Source organism: Rousettus aegyptiacus, unplaced genomic scaffold (genome assembly GCF_014176215.1).
Source record: "Rousettus aegyptiacus isolate mRouAeg1 unplaced genomic scaffold, mRouAeg1.p scaffold_m13_p_3, whole genome shotgun sequence".
Taxonomy (NCBI): Eukaryota; Metazoa; Chordata; class Mammalia; order Chiroptera; family Pteropodidae; genus Rousettus; species Rousettus aegyptiacus.
Genome location: NW_023416306.1, coordinates 30,916,985 through 30,935,405, shown reverse-complemented (window position 1 = coordinate 30,935,405; position 18,421 = coordinate 30,916,985). Strand labels below are relative to the sequence as shown.

The 18,421-nt window shown below is 54.7% G+C and overlaps 1 protein-coding gene across 7 annotated transcripts in view; it reads right to left on the bottom strand.

Annotated features, from left to right (window-relative positions):
• Positions 1 to 1,816: 1,816 nt before the first annotated feature.
• CNTFR (ciliary neurotrophic factor receptor) overlaps positions 1,817 to 18,421 on the bottom strand; it is a 38,993-nt gene continuing 22,388 nt past the window's right edge. For 4 of the 7 annotated variants that reach the window (XM_016130444.2, XM_016130447.2, XM_016130443.2 and 1 more), the window contains 7 exons: positions 16,846 to 17,079; positions 10,173 to 10,290; positions 9,827 to 9,993; positions 8,569 to 8,732; positions 5,065 to 5,245; positions 4,482 to 4,650; positions 3,755 to 4,397 (listed from right to left, as the gene is read on the bottom strand). In XM_016130444.2, coding sequence (XP_015985930.2) covers position 4,397; positions 4,482 to 4,650; positions 5,065 to 5,245; positions 8,569 to 8,732; positions 9,827 to 9,993; positions 10,173 to 10,290; positions 16,846 to 17,079 — 1,034 coding nt within the window. In that variant the 3' untranslated portion in view covers positions 3,755 to 4,396. Of the gene's footprint in view, positions 4,398 to 4,481; positions 4,651 to 5,064; positions 5,246 to 8,568; positions 8,733 to 9,826; positions 9,994 to 10,172; positions 10,291 to 16,845; positions 18,109 to 18,421 lie in introns of all 7 variants that reach the window. The other 3 variants (XM_016130441.2, XM_036217640.1, XM_016130442.2) reach the window with 1 other exon arrangement.

Here is an 18,421-nt window from a genome sequence, read left to right as displayed (position 1 = left end):
CTATTGCAGGCACTCTTTGTACATACACTGTTTGGCTCCTTCTCTGGGGCCTTTGCTGCTGATGCTCCCAAGAGCTTGCCCTGCCCCCTGGTGGCCACTCCCCACTCCACTGCCCGTTTGGAAAGACCCTAAATACCCACCCCCTTCCTGCCATGATTCCTGCCCAAAGAAGCTTCTAGCCTTGAACAGCCTCTTCCCTCAGACTGTCACTGTCAGACCAGGGCTGCTCCAATCCACTTGCACACAAATCGGCCTCTCCCATCACACTGGTGCAAGGCCTTCTCAAATAGGGTAACCATCTGTCCCAGTTTGCTTGGGACCGATGGGTTTCCTAGGACTTGAGATATTCAGTGCTAAAACTGGGAAAGTCCTAGGTGAGGTAGGATGAGCTGGCAATCCTCTTCTCGATCCATTGCCTTCAGAGTAGTCTCTCCCCAGATTAGACCCTTCAGACACTCTCTAGATAAGACTACCCCCTCAGACTGGCTCTTCCAGTCAAGATCTCTTCAGGAGCGTGTCCCACACCAGCCTCTCCTCAGACTAATTGTGTCACACAGGCCCTCTCAGACCCACTCATTGTCAGATTAGCCTTCCATCAGAGTGGCCCTGTCAGATAAGGTTCCCTCCAGCCTTTCTCTTCAGACTGGCTCTATCAGACTCCCCTCCTCAGACCTCCTTCCCCTCTGCCCTCCTCTGAGAGGGAAGGGTGTGAGGGTTACACCCTACTATTCCTGCCCTCAGGGCTTTAGCCCTGCACCCCCCAGACAGGTGCTATTATCTGAGGGTCTTATCTTACCTGGCCAGGTTCAGTAGCTCTAGGCTGTGGGCATAGTGAACATGTGGCCTCAAGACATGAAGACACAGGTGCAGGGTGCAGAGCTGAGGATTGGAGCCAAACATTCTGTTCTCTCCACGTGAGAATGAACTTCCTCAGAGTTGCAGCCTAGTGAGTGAGCGAGTTCACCAGCTCTGGGGCATTCTCAGGGCCAACGGCTGCCCAGAAGGGATTCCTGCCTAGTGTCCACAGCCATCTCCCTCTCTCCCGGCAGTCTGCTGGAAGGCAGATGTGGGATGTGTGTGCTGATACCCGCCTGTCCAGGAGCAGGAATGAAGGGCAAACAGGTGGCCGAGAGAGGGCAGCAGAAGCCAGGACAGCCCCTGGCTCAGGCCAGAGAGAGTGCAGCCACAGGCTGGGGTCTGGACCAGGGCAGGAATACGTAGAGGAAGACAAAAAGAGGGAAAAACCGACAGTCAGGGAAGAGGCATAGAGACACAGAGAAGGTTGGAGGCACACGTAGAGACACAGAGAGACAGATACTCTGAGATGGATGGGGACAGACACACAGAGACAGAGAGTCAGGGAGAAATGAAGATGATTTAGAGACAGTGAGGAGGGACATAGCGGCAAAGACAGGGATGGCAACGGGGAGAGACAGTTAGAGAGACAAAGGGCAAGAGAGAGAGGAGATAGAGACAGAGGGATGGAAATGGAGTAGACATAGAGAAACACAAGGATAGGGACCAGGACAAACATATTCAGAGACATGAACAAGACAGAGACAGAGACAGAGACAGAGACAGGAATGGACTCGGTGAGAAGAGGGGAGGGACAGAGATAAGTGAGTGCTATAGGAATGGGGCATAGAGGCGAGTCCCCATCCCCAGAGCACCTCGGGGGAGCAAAGAGAACTAGTGAGCTAAGAGGCTGGGCTGCTACACACGTTGGGCCTGGGATCCAACCCTCCCCCAGTGGCACCCCTCAGCAGTGTTTTAATTCTCCGAGTTCTGACTTAGCTCCAAGAACTGATGTCTGTACTTACCCTGAGCTCCCCAGAACCACCATGAGAAATGACGGATGTGGACGGACAGCACTCGGAAGCAGCAGCAGATAGTCAAGCCCCTCCAAGGCGAGCGGCCTCTGTGAGGTCTAGGGCCGCGACCCTCAAGGAGGGATGACCAACCCCAGGCTCAAGCCCAGTTCTATCAGAGGCAATGATACTGTTTCTCCAGCTACCTTGGGGCTTGGGAAGGGCTGGGTCTCTCTCCTGGGGTTGGCAGCAGGGAGATGCCCCAGTCCTCCTCTCCGATGGCCTCCAAGACTCCAACAGGCCCCCTCCCCTCTACCTCCTCCCCAGGCCCCACATAATTGCTTTCCCATGGTGCTAATAGAGGCCAGATTGCTGATGCCCAAGCCCTGGGTGGGCGGCGGGTGGGTCAGGGCTGACCAAGGCTCTTAAGGCAGGAAAGCAACACTAGCCAGAGGTCCCCTAACGTCAGCCCCCAAACCCCAAGGACAGGGGAGAGGGAGGCTCAGATCCATCCGAGGAATACAATGTCCTTGTTGGCAAGAGTTGGTGACTCCTTGTTTCCTTAACTGCTGGTGGACCTGAGTTCATGGTCAGGCCCGAGCCATACCTCACAGAGGCAAGACAGACAGGCAGAACTGGGGGTTCAGGGTACAGAGGCAGGTCCACAGCCACATATCCAATGTCTATCCTGGGATCTCTTTCTGTAAATGAGGACCCATGTGCTCCCACAGCTGAGGCTACTCTTCTTAAAAAACCACAGGTCTTTCTACCCCGACACTAGGCCTTTGCTTTCCATGAGGTCTCTCACCTGGAACACTTCTCTCCCTCTAGTACCTGACTGGGAGAAAAGCCAGCCACCTTCACTCTGAGCCCCTCACCCAGCCCCAAGTCCTGTCTAGGCCTGGTGAAACCAGAAAGGAATGTCCATTTACAGACGTGGGTCTGAGAAAAAGGATTTGGAGTGTATGACATGGGGGGTTTTGTGGCTTAATGGAGGAGTGGTCTCCAGCGCTTACGGTGGGGAGTGTGTGCCCACAAGTTAGTGTGTTCATGGCTTTGACTCCACTTCTCTCTTCTTGTTCCAGCCACCCAGAGCAAGGCCACACCTGGCTCCCCAGGTCAATGCTCTAGTCTAAGCCTTGTGTCCCGCCCGCCTGGCCAAAGATACCTGCGAACTAGAGCCCCGCCCCAGACATCCTCAGCTAAGAGGACTTCCACATGTGGGGGCTGGGCCTGAGTAGGCCTCGGGCAGCCAGTGGCCCCTCTTCTGAGGAGAAATCAAAGGGATCCTGGAGTCCCAGTTTGGGGACTGGGAAGGTACGGTCAGGGTGTAGAGCTTGACCAAAGACTGGGCACCCTGTAAAACCAAAGCCCATTCGCTCTTCCCTGTGCTCCCCTTGTACTCCACATTTCTAGTCTCGAAGTGGAGACCTGATCCCTAGTCTTTCAGGCAGCCTCCTGCCTGCTCAGGCCCAGGTGCTCCGAGCCCTGCGATCTGGCTAAGCCCCAGGCTTGATGTGCTAAAACCTCTGGAGTGCATCTCCCCCAAGGATGAAGCCTGGCCTCCTCACCTTGCATCTCTGCCCCTGGAAGTAAAGTCCAGGCGTGGGTATACATGGAGAGCCACTCCACAGATGGCCCTTGACAGGCCTCTGCCCTGCCAGGATCCAGCAGTCTCCAGGACTGACTGGATACCCCCATCTGGGACCTGCCTCATTGGGACCCCTCATTTTCTACAACTCTGCCCCTGACCTCCAGGGAACCCTACCCCCAAAGTGGAAAAAAGTCCCATCCCCAGATATATCCGCCTGAGAGATGAACTGTCTTTCCACATCTGTATGGAGAGAATTGCGTCTCTCCAACTATAATTTCTTCCTCCCCCAGGCCTGGAAGGGGAGGGATCCTTGGAAGAGGCATACCCTCCCAAAGCGGGTCATTCCAAGGACTCATGAAATGGTGACGTTTAATGAGAACCCCCCCACTCCCCCGCCCCTGTATATACATCTATAAAAAATTCAAATACAGCAAGTTACCATTGAGTCAGACTAGAAGGGACTGACAGGGCATTAAATACTGTGGGATAGGAATAGGGAAAGGGGAGGGTCATACAAAACAGGAGCAGAGGTGGGGGACTGAGAAGTGTGGGTGCTGGGGGGAGGGGGATGGCTGGGCCCCCCCAGTATCAGGAGCTTATAATCTGATGGTGGCAATAGAGACCCTGGGACAGACAGGAGGCTAGGGCAGGAGGAGAAACAGTGGATGTGAGGGGCTCCCCTCAGGCCCCCCAAGGGCTCCTGGGAGTCGCTGGCATTGGAGGGTCCAGCCCAAGGGGGCAAGGTGTGGAGGGGGTCTTTGGTGGGTGGGTTAGCTGCATGGTCTTCCTCCCAAGGGAGGGAAGAAGGCCAGTATGGTGTGGTGGGGCTCGGGGGCGGCAGGCCCGGGCCCGCCGGGGTCTCTATAAATTGTGTCTGAAGAGAATGCAGAAGGTCCTCCTGCCCATGTGCAAAATAGAAACCCGGGTCTGTGGGCTCAGCTCCGGCCTCCTGCTCCTCTGCAGGTGCGCTGGCATGTCCTCACGGGATGCCGGCTCTGGGGAGACAGAGCAGGGGGCTGTGAGGGATGACAGTGGGATGGGGTCCCCTCAGACTCCACTCCACTGCCAACCTCTCTTACCAGATCAGGAGATTGCTGGCAGTGGCGGCAGCGGCAGCCAAGGCCAGGGTGACGGGGACACTGATCAAGAAGGGTGCTGAGGGTCCTCCGCCGCTGCCCAGCTCCCCGGGGTCACAGCTCTTCGTGGTGGGCAGGGGTGCCAGTGAGCTGGTGGTGCTGGTCGTGGTCTCTGGGGAACATGGGGAAACTCAGGCCAGGGCCAGGGCTGGAGTCCCACCCAGGTCTGGGGGTTCATGAGAAGTACCATTCCTGATTCCGGCATCAGACTAGCGCCGCGCCCCCCCCCCCATTAGACAGCCCCTGCCTCCTCTCGAACATGTCCTGCCTCCCCCATCAGGCAGATCCCGCTTCTCCAAGGCTCATAGATGACCCCTCCACCCAATGGCCCCTACCAAGAATGTCCAGACAGAAAGGATGAGAAACAGCAGGGACTGGATAGATGAACAGGAGTGTGACAGCCACACAGAGTGTGGAGACCCCCTGCGGCAGAGGCTCCAAGTCCGAGGAGGAGTTGAAGGAAGCAAGATAAAACCAGGCAACTGTGCAGGCCTGCTGGGAGCACTGGGGGTGGAGGCGGGCTCACCCGGGGCCTGGGCCTCAGTGGTGAGGTGTCGAGGTTCCTCAGTCCAGGGCGTGGCATGGGCGGCCACGCTCCAGTCACTCCACGTCCCGATCTCGTTGTCCTTGGCCGCCACCTGGATGATATACTCCTTCCCAGCGTAGGCGTCTGTGATGGTGTGTGTTGTACCATCGGACAGCTCCACCTGCAGCCAGACCACGGGGGTGGGGGTGACCCCTGGGGGTCAGGAGTGTGAGGCACCCCCCCAGAAGAAGTGAGAACTGGAGGGAATGAAGACTTCCTTGGGGGGAGAGGGGACAGTAAGAATATTCTTGTCGGAGAGTAAAGACATCTCAGGGAGGAGACCCCTGGGGGAGGGAAGACCGTCCTGAAGAAGAGTAAGAAAATCTTTAGGGAGACTGGAAGCACCCCTAGGGGACAATAAGGAGGACTTTGCTCAGCATCTGGACTCTGCTGTCATCCCATTTCTCACAACCGTCAGCCTGAGACCTGAGCTCAGTCCCAGCGTAGAAGTGACAAGAATAATGGGTGAGAGAGGACATGGCATTGTGCTGCCCTCTCCCATCACGGAGCAGTTTAGAGGAAGATTACAAACACAGACAGGGAGCTAGGCTGCCTGAGTCCTTTTCCTACTAGCTAGGTGACCAAGTTAATTTCCACAAGTCTTGTGGTCCACATCTGTAAAATGGTGTTAACAATCCATCTCACAGGGTTGTAATGAGGACTCAGGCACATGGTAAGCACCAGACTTGAACCAGCTCTGTCATCATTATGGGTTCCAGCTCAGAGTCTGGGTCCCCAGGTGGCCAGTGCACCTACCAACCTGGCCCCAGCTGGGCCTCCCCCTCGGGAAGGCCTCAATGTGGCTATTGCCCTGCCTGAGGCAAAGAGGGGTGGGGGTCAGCTCCCAGGTGGCAGGACAACAGAACAGCTGGTCCATTTCCTCCTGGAGGCATCTCCACCCCACCCCCGCCACAGCCGGCCTTACCCTGCTGGTCTCCCCCTACACTCCAGGCTGGCCTGCCTGTCCGGCGCCCCTCCCAGGCCTAGGCTGGGCTCTGGTTCATCTCAGCGGCACCCGCTGCCTCATTAAGCCGCCTCGTAAACAGGGGCAGCCAGCAGGGCCAGCAGGGGCGGAGGAGGGGGCTGCTCTGGGCCATGTCTGGCCTCAGGGCTTTTCTGGTCCCTGTTCCAATAACATCCCCCCCGCCCCCGCCGCCCCCAACCAAACTGGGGTCTGGGCTACCTGACCTGACAGGCCGTGAGTACATGCATACGTGTGTATGTATATTTGTATGTGTGTCACTGCATCCAAGTGAAGTGGGAAGCCTCTTCAATTCCCCAAGTCTATGGCCCTGAGGCAGGAGGCACTGGTAAAGGTCAATGTCAAGGTGAGAGCCATTTGGGGTCCAGACCTGGGTTCAGTAAGTCCTACTCCCAGCCCTGGAAGATCGATGGGCCCCACAGACCCTCCTCTCCGGGAGATGGGCTCCAGTTCTACCTCTGTCCCCTCGGTTCCCTTTTGCTCTGCAAAGACCCCCCTCTGGCTGAGTAGCCCCAGGTCCTTTAGCTCTTTCTCCCTCTTGCTAAGATTCGCCCCCCAGGCACCTACTTTGATTCCCTCCCCTAGGCCTTTGCATCTGTCTTTCCTCAAAAGGGACCATGGGAAACAGATCAAATTATCACCTCCTTGGTGGGCACCATACCTCTAGGAATATGTCTCAGAAGTCCAATTCCCTCCAGGCAGTCATATCTTCTAGGCCTGGGCCCTTCTTGCTAGGTTGTCACTGAGCCCTTAATCCATCCCCTTAAGAGAATGACTTCTCAACTGGCAGGAATTCCCTAGTTGCTGGTATCCACCTCACCCCAGCCTCCTGGCCTCTCTGCTGAGTCAGGGCCAAGGCAGAAGACATGGGGAACCCGAACTGGGTCCCAGTACTTGCTTCCCCCTAGTCCATGGGGAGACAGCCCCTGCCAGGCCTCGTGGTGCCCATTCTTGTGCAATTCCTGGTCTGTATCTCTCATTTCCTCCTGAAAAACCAAATGATGTTTTTCTCTGCTCTCCCCTCTGCACCGCCTCCTGTACACCTGCCTCTCTCCAAGATCAAGAATCAGGAGAATAGATTCTACTTAGAGCAAAACTCAAGTTCAAAAGAGACATAAATCTAGCCAACCGCAATGCCAGTGAGACATGGAACATGGCTAGCACGTGTCACAGTCCACGCATATTCTTGCTAGAAAGCCTGCATATTTTGCTCTGCCCACTTTAGTGTGGGGGTTAGCTCTGCCCCTGAGTGCATGGTCTTGGCATGTGAGTCACATGCAGGTATGGACCATGATTCCTGCTGGGGACCATGTGTGTGCGTGCATGTTCCTGTGTGTGTGGTGGGCTGTGTGCCAGGTCCACTGCAAGGCGTGTGCGCTGCGACGCGCAGGGCTGCTGCCTGTAGCTCGTTAGCGGGGGAGGGGGGCTTGTGAAACTAGACCCTGGTTATTAGCAATGCATTAGGCGCGGGCAGCTGGCCAGGCGGGAGGGACTCCGGACTCTGTCAGGGAACATGTGAGCGAGTGAGCAGCCGTTGTGGGGGCCAGGCCTGCAATCCGGACAGGCACCCTGGAATTGAATTACTCACTTGAAAGGCAAGTAGGGAGGAGGACATAAGGAGATAGGGCTGGAGCCTGGTGGATGCAGGGGAGTACGGGTTGACCCCCAGGTGCCAGCCTGGGCTGCCCCATGGAGCACCCTCCCAGCCACACTCCTAGCCCACCGACCTCATGAGCCACATACGGCTCCCGCAACTCTATGGGCCCAGGGCTCTCAAGGAGTGAGAACCTCAAGCCTGCCCCCAACCCCTCGCTGCTCTGCAGAACTCTCTAATGTAGCTTGATCAACATATCAGACCATAGCTTGACCCCACACTATCCCATGTCCACTGCTTAATTCCCAGCCCAGGCCACCTTCTGGTCTATAACCTTAAGCTGACCCCAAAGCTAGATCTACCTTTGGAGTCCTGACATGGCCTGAACTCACATCCTGAACCAAACTTGATTCCATTGCCTGATTCTGACCCCATGAGCCATCTGTGAGTCCTTAAGGACAGGGACTGTCCTGGCTCTTGGGTCCAGCACAGGTCCAGCGCCCGGGACAGAGTGTAAGAGGGAGATGCCTGATCAGGGCTGAGAGCCAGAGGTAAGGAAACTGCATGCCCTGCTTGCCATCTCCCTTCCAGCATTTATCTCCACAACCCTGGGGAGCCACAAAGACAGATGTGTTCCCATTATACTAATGGGCATCACCGAGAACCCCTAAGGGCCTTAGAGCAGGATACCTCTCTTGGCTCCATTCATCCCCCTCCTGGGCCCACCTGGTGCCCTTTCCCCTGGGAAAGCCTCTCTGGTTGCCCTCAGGCTTCATATTAAAACAGCTACCAGCAGGAATACAGGTACCTCCCATGCCATGTGGCTCTGATTCAGGCACTCGGGATCTGGGCAGGGCAGGGCACTCACATGCTGCCACTGGTCCAGGATGAGGGGTCGGTAGCGCAGAAAGAACTTGAGAGGAAAGGACTCAGGGTCGGGCCAGGTCGAGGGGGTCTGCCACGTCACCTCTAGCCGGCGAGGGTTGCTGGGCACTGGCCGGGCTACCACATTTTCTGGAGGGTCAGGCTTCACTGTTCAGGAGACAGAGCTTCATTATCACACTTATCTTTGGAAACAACCCCACGTCGCCAACCCAGCCACTATGTCTACCATCTCACATTGCCAACTGTCATCATCATCATGGTTGCCGCCCCTTTTCTCTGTGGTCAAGTCTGGCAACCACCATAAACCAGTATCTCGTTACTTCTATCGCACATCCTGGTCATCACCAATGACTGTCACTACAGTCACTGTCACTAGATCATGATATCAACCTCCCAAACGTCATTCCATCAGCCCAACTCCAACATCATGATGAGCAGCATCCCAATTACTAAGCCTGTATAATGGCTCCACCATTACCACCATCACCCCCATCGTCACCTGGATCATCCTCTCCTGCCCCCACATCATACATTCCCCCAAGCCTAGCTTTTCACTTCAACTTTTCCAGTTCCAAAGTGAGACATGGCCTGCCTTGGAAACTGTGCTGTGAGTCAAGGTTAAAAGACAGTCTACAGGTGTTGCAAATCTGGGTTGGAGGTAGGCTGAGGATCTGATGGGAGCATCTAAGGGCACATCTCACGTGGAAACAGTAAGGCTGAGGACCCAGCCATGGGGTGCAGGGGCAAGCAGAAGGTCTGGCTGGGTCTGGCTAGGGGTAAGAGAAAGCAAGGGTCTGGCTGGGAAGGGGCTGGGGCAGGCAGAGGGTCTGGCTCGGATGGGGGCGGGGGGAGGAGGGCAGTATCTGTCCCAGTCCTGTCTCCTGTTCTGACACCTCATTCATCACAGGCCGTAAGGAAGCCATTAGCGTGGGGTGGGGGGGGAGGCTGCAGCTGCACAAGGGTCTGGCCCAGCCTGCCCCCCTTCCCCCTCCTGTATGCTTTAGGAGCCAGAGAGATGATGGGAAGAGCTGCTGGAGTCTCTCAGCTCCTGCAGGTAAAGGACATTCACTCAAATGTTCACAGGTATATACATGCCATGCATATATGTACACGTGTATACATACCACATATACCTGTGCACGCATATAAATGTCCTAATGCTCATATACGGCTCGGGCACACACCCACTTACACATTCCCACTGGAGTAAGCAGCAGGGACACATCCCCCTTCCCACGCACCAATGGTAAACTCGTCGAAGGTGATAGCTGTGGCGTTGTGGCCCAGGGCATTGCTGACACTTATCGAGACCTTGTATTTGATGGTGGAGAACAGGTGCATGTAGCGGATGTGGCAGCGGTTCTTGAGGGCTGGGTCCTTCTCACAGACCATAATTTTGGAGCCATGCCTGGGGAGGGGTGAGGCCCAGGCACTGTTACCAACATCAAGGGTCAGGTGGGGCAGAGGTTGGGGGAAGGTCAAGCCCAAGGCTGGGCTGAGCTAGGACTGGACTGAGGGAAAGGGGGTGGGGGTGGGGGAGAGGTTAGAGGTCAAGGTTGGAACCGGGTCACAAGAGCATTTACTCACAGCACAGTCACATTGAAGGTGTTGGGGATGTAGGTGGGGGCCGGCAGATGCCAGCTGCAGTAGAAGCCCTTGGGGTAAGTGTTGGAGCGGCAGCTGAGCACGGGCTCCCGCGGCGGCACTAGGGGTGAGGATAGCAAGGTCAGGGCATTCTTGGAGCCCCCATTCCCCTGCATTAGTGTGGGGACAGGTGGGCCCCAGAACTCCAGCTCTCCCCCTCCAACCCATCAACAATGGCAGAGGTTGGTTGGGGCGGGGGGACTGTCAACGAGGGTCTGAGGCTTCCCAGGCCACAGAGAGCCAGATGTTTAATTAAAGAAAAACAAGGGCTGTAAGGAAAGGGAGTCCCCCCCACCTGCTCAATGAAGGCAGGAACTGTGGGGAGTAGGGGGTTGCGGGCCTCAGCTCATCAATCACAGGATGGAGGTGATGTCTGGGGGAATCGGCCCCAGCCCCACCACAACTCCTGCCACATCGTGTCCATTCCCAGAGGAAGACTGTGCAACAGAGGCTGAGGGAGGTCTTGACTAGGTCCTCTGGTTGCCGGGATGGTCAGGGTGCACTCCCTGGAGAAGAGATACCCCAGGCTTCTCCTCAGTAGAGACTGAGAAACATGAGGACAGACCTCGTGGCTCCACAGGAACAACAGCACTGGATGGCTGTATCCGTGTGTGTACATGTCTGCATGCATGAGTGTGTATGTTACATGTGTACTTGTGTATGATCTGAATGAGTGACCCGTGATGGAATGTGGGTACATGTGGAGTGTCTATGAACATGGCTTTCAGAGTGCATGTCCATGTATGACTGTGTATATATGCACGTGCCTGTTGAGAGAAAGCTGCTATTCCTTTGGTATGTACCTCACCCCAGCCCCAGCCCTTTAAGAAACCTTTTACGTGATCAACAGCTGTCTTCACTCTAAAATGGCCAGGCCCAGAGAGGGAGAGTGACCTGCCTGGGGTCACACAGCAAGCCAGAGCCGGGACTAAGCCCAAGGCTAGGGATACCCACCTACATGATCACACACACACACACACACACACACACACACACACGGGAAGTTTTTTTCTGCTGTTTAACCACTCTCTTTACTGCCACGAACACTTAGTCCAGCTGTCCCACCCTCAGACATTGGGCAAGACGTGAGGACAGCCGGCTCAGGTTCCTGGAAGGAGGCAGCTTCTGTGATCTGACCCAGGCAAGGAATGTCCGTGGTGGCTCCAGGGACACTGACACCTCCTGCCTGTGTTCCCTCTCTTCCCTACCCCGCCCCCTGCCTGACAGGTGGACAGGAAATGGGAGGGGGACAGCTCAATAAGCCAGGGATAGTGAAGGGGAGTGCATGTCTATGCTTGCTGAGTGGCCATGGTGACACATGGGGAATTGTGGGCTTTCATCCACAATGTTCATGTGACTATGTAACTGCATGTACATGTCCAGTATGTGTATAGTATGTATTATGTATGCATGCACGTATGTATGTATGGGGGCTGGACGAATCCCTAGGGCCCTATCTGGCTTTGCAGCGGGAGAGGCGAGGGGGTCAGAGAAGCTTGAGTGTGGAGTGGGCAATGCTCTGGGCAGAGGTGCTCCATGCCTGCAAGGGCGAGCCAGAACCCAGCTGAGCCCCCACAAGGGGCAACTTGTATTCTACGCACTGCTGTCTGCATCCACTGGGAAGCCTTCCTGGCCCCATGTCCATCTTGTGTCTGTTCCATGTTCGTACTGTGTGCCTTTCGTATCCCTTCCCTATCTGCTCAGGGGTGCAGAGGCATGGGGGGTGGGTACAGCCAAGGACACAGGAAGTGCCTTGTGGGGGCCTGTGGGCCAGGCCAGAGTTGGCAGCCACCCCAGGAGGAAAGGACATTCTGAGGTCGGTAGAAAAGCCGCCACCCCCCCCCCCACCCCTAGCTTCAAAGGAGAAGGGTGCTGGTGGGGGCGGGGGTGGGGCGGGCGGGGAGGCTGAAGCCTGCAGAGTCAGCTCCCTGCTGCCTGGGACTCTTGGGAGGGCAGAGCAGGCTATGGTGCTGGACTCACAAGCCCTCTCCCCCTGCCAGCTTCCCCAGTGACCAGTCTCCATTCCTCTGACTGTCCCCCCTCTGACCAGCTTCCCCCTCAAACCAGTTCCCCTCTTTAACTGGGCAGGTCATAGGGGGGATAGGGGGCCAGGCAGGGCTTTGTCTGTCATCTGGCTACTCCTGCCTGGCCCTGGGCCCTGAGTAGGGAAGGGCTTGGGTTTCCTGACAGGGACCAGGTTTCTCAGAGGGAAAAGGAGGAAAGAAAAACAAAGAAAAGGAAGAAAAGGAGTGACTTGCTGCAGCTGGAGCCCAGCTGAGGGGCCGGGTGGGCGGAGGTGGGGGTGCTGTGAGAGACCAAGTGTGAGGCTGTGGGACAGTGTGCGATCAGGCCTGCTGTGAGTGTGCTGTGAGTCGGGAGAGAAGCTGTTTTTTAAGACAGTGCGGTTGTGAGGCTGTATCTGTAACTCTGAGAGATTTCATGTGTGTGACTGAGACTCTGGGCAGTTGTGTAACTGTATGATTGGCTGTGTGTGACTGGATGGCTGTGTGTGACTCAGGGTGACGCTGTTCGACTTCAAGAGTATCTAGATGTGTAAGGTGATGTGGCCAAGGTACTCTTTGAGAGCACATGTAAATATGCCACTATGTCCGAAACACAGTGACAGTAAGACTACACATGTGAGACACTGTATATAAGATGGAGCTTAAGCCTTAACATGTTTTTCAAACCAAGTGTAGGAAGGTGCCCAGAATTCCAAGTGTGTTCACACATATGAACCGAACACCATGTGAGAGCATGTTAGAGAGTGTGTAAGCAAAAGCTCACAAGCATACGTATCTTAGTATCAAACTCTGGGCATACTAGCAGGTTCCTGGATGCCCAAGCAGCCTGAGCTGCCCCTTGTGGGGGCTCCTGAGATGTCTGAGTGGTGGTGTCAGCCTGTGGCAGTGTCCTTGGTCCCATGCGGGGCCATGTGTGCATGTTCATGTGTGCGTGTGCCCGCGCTGGCCTGGGGTTTGTTTGTTTTCCTCCTAATTGGCTTGTTTTTCCATGTCCAGCCCACCAAACCGCATGTTTTTCCTCTCATCTCGCCAGCCCGCCTGGGCTGGAGCCCCCGGCACGCACGAGGCCAACCCGCCGGTCCACAGAGGAGGGGAGGGCTGCCCACACCCCTGGCCAGGCGGGATCAGGCTGGGTGGGGCAGGGTGACCCTTCCAGCTCCAGCCCTGTCCAGGCCCCACCCACATTCCTCCTCCTGCCTGGCACTCGAGGCCCATGGCCTGTCTCAACCCTATTTTGTGGCAACCCTCAATACACCCCAATTTCTGGACTTTCAGATGCTTCCTTTCTGCCTCCCGCAGGCTGCTCTTTCCTTCCCAGCCAGACAGGGCTGATGGCAAAGTAGTGCTGAATTGGGAGCTCTGGACTTTCCATCCTGACCAATCAAATACAAATTTTTAACAGTTGGACTAGGAACTGTCCAATTTAAATTTAATTAATCTCTGATTTCTTTTAGCTTAAAATCAGAATGATACTGCATCAGCTATGTCTGATAAACATAAGACTACTAAAAGGAACCCTGTCATCCTATTTCCTAATGTGGGGGTTCTCTCATCAACCTGGGAAGGCGACTCCTTAGACTTGTTTTTGAGTATCCATCTGAGGGCAGGAAGGTGGATCAGGAGAAAGCAGTTCAGAGATCAGTCTGGTTCTATGAGGACTTTCAACATAATACTTTTATGATCAGGTTCCCATAAAAATCACATATATTTAGGATAAACATCAAATAATTTGGGGTTTGAATGACCCACAAATAAGGGGTAACTCTGTCCCGTTCTCTGAGTGCTGGCAAAAAGGATAATTTGATACGGAGTGTTGCCAAACCCAGTCTCTTGTTACTAATATAAAGTGACTGAGACAATCATGATTAATGTCCCCTATTTCTCTGACCAGTGCTTTAGAAGGAAATAAGGCAATGAGAGATAAGTACCTATTACTAATGCTACAGCCAATTCATGGCCAGCTCTCCTCTGACAGGCAAGGCATATATATATAAAATGTCTGGGCTCTGGTCACAACAGGGCAGCTGTAGGCATGTCAGGTGGATATAAACTATAACCATTACTTCCAGACCCAGTTCCCCTCCAATGACCCCTCAAAGATGATCAAGCTATCAGGAATGGGGGCCCAGCGTCATCAAAGCCCAGTCATCACTGCCCGGCTTGTCCATTCTGAGAACTTGTGGGATGCAAAGTAAGAAGACAAGAATGTGTGGGTGGTAGTGCCAAGCTGGCCTCATCCTTCTTCCATGGCACTCAGTATATGGCCTCTCTCCCCCCACCCCCTACCCAGTGTAAGGGCCTGGGCAGGGCTGAGGGCTCCACTTAAGGTGAGTCAGGGAGGACGCCCATAGGCTGGTCCTGCATTTCTCCACCTGGCCAACAGGGGTCACTCCACCTTTGGCTTGCAACTAAGTTTGGTTAGGAATACCATCTCTCCGGTTTTAACTCATCAAAAAGGCTTTTCTGTTGGAAAAAGAGAAAAAGCAACATCTCCACCAAAACATATTTCCACCCCTCCTCCAGCCCATTGGTAGGTCGGTGTTTCTGTGGAGGACCCTGAGCAACCCTTCAGCCTAACATTTCCCATAGTCATCCACACCAATCTCCTGACAATGGGGCAAGGGCCTGGTTCCAGGTCCCTCAAGCATCTCCTCTCAGGGAGTTCCCAGGGAGTAAAGAAACCATCAGACAGTGGGGTGCATCACCCAACTGGCATGAGGCCAGAGAAGCTTGAACCTTTGGCTGAAGAAGAAAAGAAGTGAAACTGTTTTCAGAGTACTCTGTCAGTGGGGGCCTCTGGCTGAGATCCAGAACTTGCCCAGCTGACCCTCCACACTGATAATCTCATCCCTCCGACTTCTCCAAACCCCTCTTCCAAATCGCACTCACCTGGGCTTCCCTCTACCTTCCTGCTGGCTCCTTCTTCTCTCTTTGTGGCTCATTTCTCTCCATCAACCCTTTATACAGTGATGGTCTTCAGGGCTCGTTCTGGGTCCTCTTCTCTCCTCATCCCACAATCTCTCCTTTGGCCATCTCACCCCCTTCCATGGCCTTGATGCTGACAACCTCCCAATTTCCCATCTCCATCAAAGACCTCTCCCCTGAACCCCAGACTCTCAGATCCGCTGGCTATAAGCCATTAACTCCCGATTTTCCCCTGAGGACCCCAACGAACTATCGCAGATATCACTAGTGCTGCAGAGCCCTCACCCGTACCCACGGCTGCTTCTGCAGTTATTTGCCTAAGAGCTTTCTTTGGCCACCAAAGGCTGCATTGCCTGCCAAGGCATCAGGCCAAAAGTGCTAGAGAATTACAACATCCCCACACCCACCCCAGAAGAACCCCCCCAAAGATGGGCAGGAGATGATATATAAGCATCCAAGTTCCTTTACCCCTCTGGCAGGAGACCTCCAAGGTTTATGTTCTGCCTGGGCTCTCTCTCAGAGTTCCCCGGGTGGGTAAAGCGCCAGTGGCCCAGACATAACAGCTGGTAACTCATTCTTTATTGGTTAACTTAACTTCCTTTTTCTATCATTTTCCCATTCCATCACCTGCCAAACAAGCTACTTACATATGAATTACCATCTTGGGATCTGATTCTAGAGAAACTCAAACTAAAACACTGTCCAAAGGGAACATACTATATTCTCCTCCAATGAACCTTCCTACTATGTCTCTGCTGCAGTGATTGGTACCACCAGCTGTCTTGAGTCTTCCTGCTTTCTACTCTCCTGTCCTCCCACCTCCAACCCATCATCAACTCCTGGAGGTCCAACTGCCCTCTCAACCTCCCCAACTCCATGCCCTGCTCCCAGGTCCTCATCATTTCTCCTGCATCCCAACAACAGCCTCCTTCCTTCTTGGCTTTACCCTGTCCAACTTGCCTCTCTTCACCACAATGAAAGGGATGTTTCGAGAACGTTACCCTTATCATGTCACTCCTCAGCTCCTAGGATCATGATCTGCCCCGTCCCCTTCTTTAGCTCCCTTCCCCTATTTCATGTCCTCCTAGCCTCTGAGGAATATAGTCATAGTCGGCTCTCTGCTACAAATGACTTTTTCAATGTATCTTCCAAATCTTCTAAGTCTCCATGTGACTCCCCCTTCAGGAAGCCTTTCTTCTTCCCTGGGCCTCCCCGAGTGCCCACACCTACACCTACATAACCAGAAATCCCATTTTCTTCCATGAGGACCTAATGAGCAGCCTCTGGGAGAACACACAATGGAATGTAGCTGCTCACACTCCGAGATGTGATCCCAGGACTCCTCCCCACCAGGCCCTAGATGGGCAATGAGCTGCCAGCCCTCCTCTGCCCATCATGTCATAAGAATAGGATTTCAGGATCTCAGAGACTCCTGGGGTGGTAAAATGCATGTGCAAAATGCCCAGGGGTCTGGACTCTGGCAAGTTTGGGTTCAGAGGTCAGAAGAGCAGGCTGGGATAGAATCAGAGGGCAAGTGTCAAGGTGCCGAAGCCCTCCCTCATCCACCAACAGGAAGGGGACTTGATCTGGGCCAAGGGTCTGGGCCTCAGTGACAACCCCCTTGAGTGAAGTGGGAGATCGGATGAGGGGTCAGGAGCAACACTTACAGCCCACATGTAGGAAGACTTGGTGGCGTAGGTGCCAGGAGTCACGGTGGAAGCAGGCATAGAGGCCACTGTGGCCCAGTTCCAGGCCACGGAGTATGAGCTGAGAGCCATTGAGCATGTCTGAGGCCAGGTCTGTTCCATTTACCAGCCACGTCACAGCTGCATCCCAGTTGGCTGTCCCACAAGGCAGAGTCACATCTGAACCCAGGCGCTCATACTGCACATGGGGTGCCTCTGTGGGAGTTGAGGAGGGCACAGGACAAAAGTCACATGTCACAGCTATACCCAGTAACTCCAGGTGAATGTACAAGGATGAGAGCCTGTGAATGTGTGTGACTGAGGGGTCCAGGATGAGAGGCTCTGTGTCTGATGGTGTGAGTGTCTTAGAGAGATGAGGAGTGAGCAAAATTTCTCTGTGGCCGTGTAAGTGTAGAGGTATGTGAGCGTCTCTAAATTTGTGTGTATGCATGTCTGGGGACTGTGTGTAAGTGAATGAGTGATCTTGGTGTGTGAGAGAGAGAGAGACAGAGAGAGACAGAGAAGAGAATGTGTAGAGTTCTGGGTTAGATCTCAGTGAAAACTCAGTTCACTTCCAGTCCCTAGGTCTTTTAAAAGTTTTCCTGACCCTCTTGACCCTAACCTCTTGCCACCAACAGGCACAGCCCCAGTCACTGACATCTGCTACCCAGGCAAGCTGGAGCTGAGAGGCCCCATCCGTTTCTCTTTCCCATCCTTATCTCTTTCTGTCCTGCCCTTCTCCCTCACCCCAACTCTGGCCCCTTTGACAAGACCCACCCCATCCCCCAACCAGCCATTCAGGGCTTGGGCAGCAGCAGCAGAAAGGAGAATGGGCAGGGTGGAGGACTAGAGCCCCAGAGAACTCCTGGAAGCTGTCAACTTGGTAAAGCAGGAACTGCTTGGGCTGGGAGTGGGGGAGTGCTAGGACTGAGGGAGCTCTCCGGTCCTCCCTCTCCTGCCCCCCAGGAGGGGCCTGTCAGACCCGAAAGCAAATCCCAGCCCTGGTCTCAGCAACCCAGGCGTGATGGACGGAGCCCAGGAGACTGGAGTGGAAGGGTGGGAGGGAGCACCTGTCGAGAGGCAGTGCTAAGTGGGGGAGGAGAGTGGGACAGAGAAAGTCCCAGATACTCATCTACAGACACCAGCAGAGAAGCAGGCATGCAGATCCTCGAGATGCAAATCTACTCTCCTCATCCTGCCCCCCCAAGCCTGGAAGGACAGATGCTTCCCTGGTTCCAGCCAGATCTGTGGAGTGAGGGTGGGAGGGGAAGAGTGAGGGGGAGGGGTCAGAGTTGGGGGGCTGCGGGATCCCTCGTTAACACTAGCTCACGTCTCCCTTCTGAGAACCACCCCGCTGAGTTGGGGGATTTTCAGAGGCAGTTCCTGTTAACGAGCCAATTAAGTTGGGCCAGTGGCCTCTTAATTAGACTTGTTAACACCACGAGGCCTTCAGGGGGTAGGGATCCCCCTATGCTGCCCGCTGCCCCCTTCCCTCCATCACAACCCCCTCCCAGTACTGGTTTTCTCTGTGCTGAAACATCTGTCCCTGTTTGCTGCC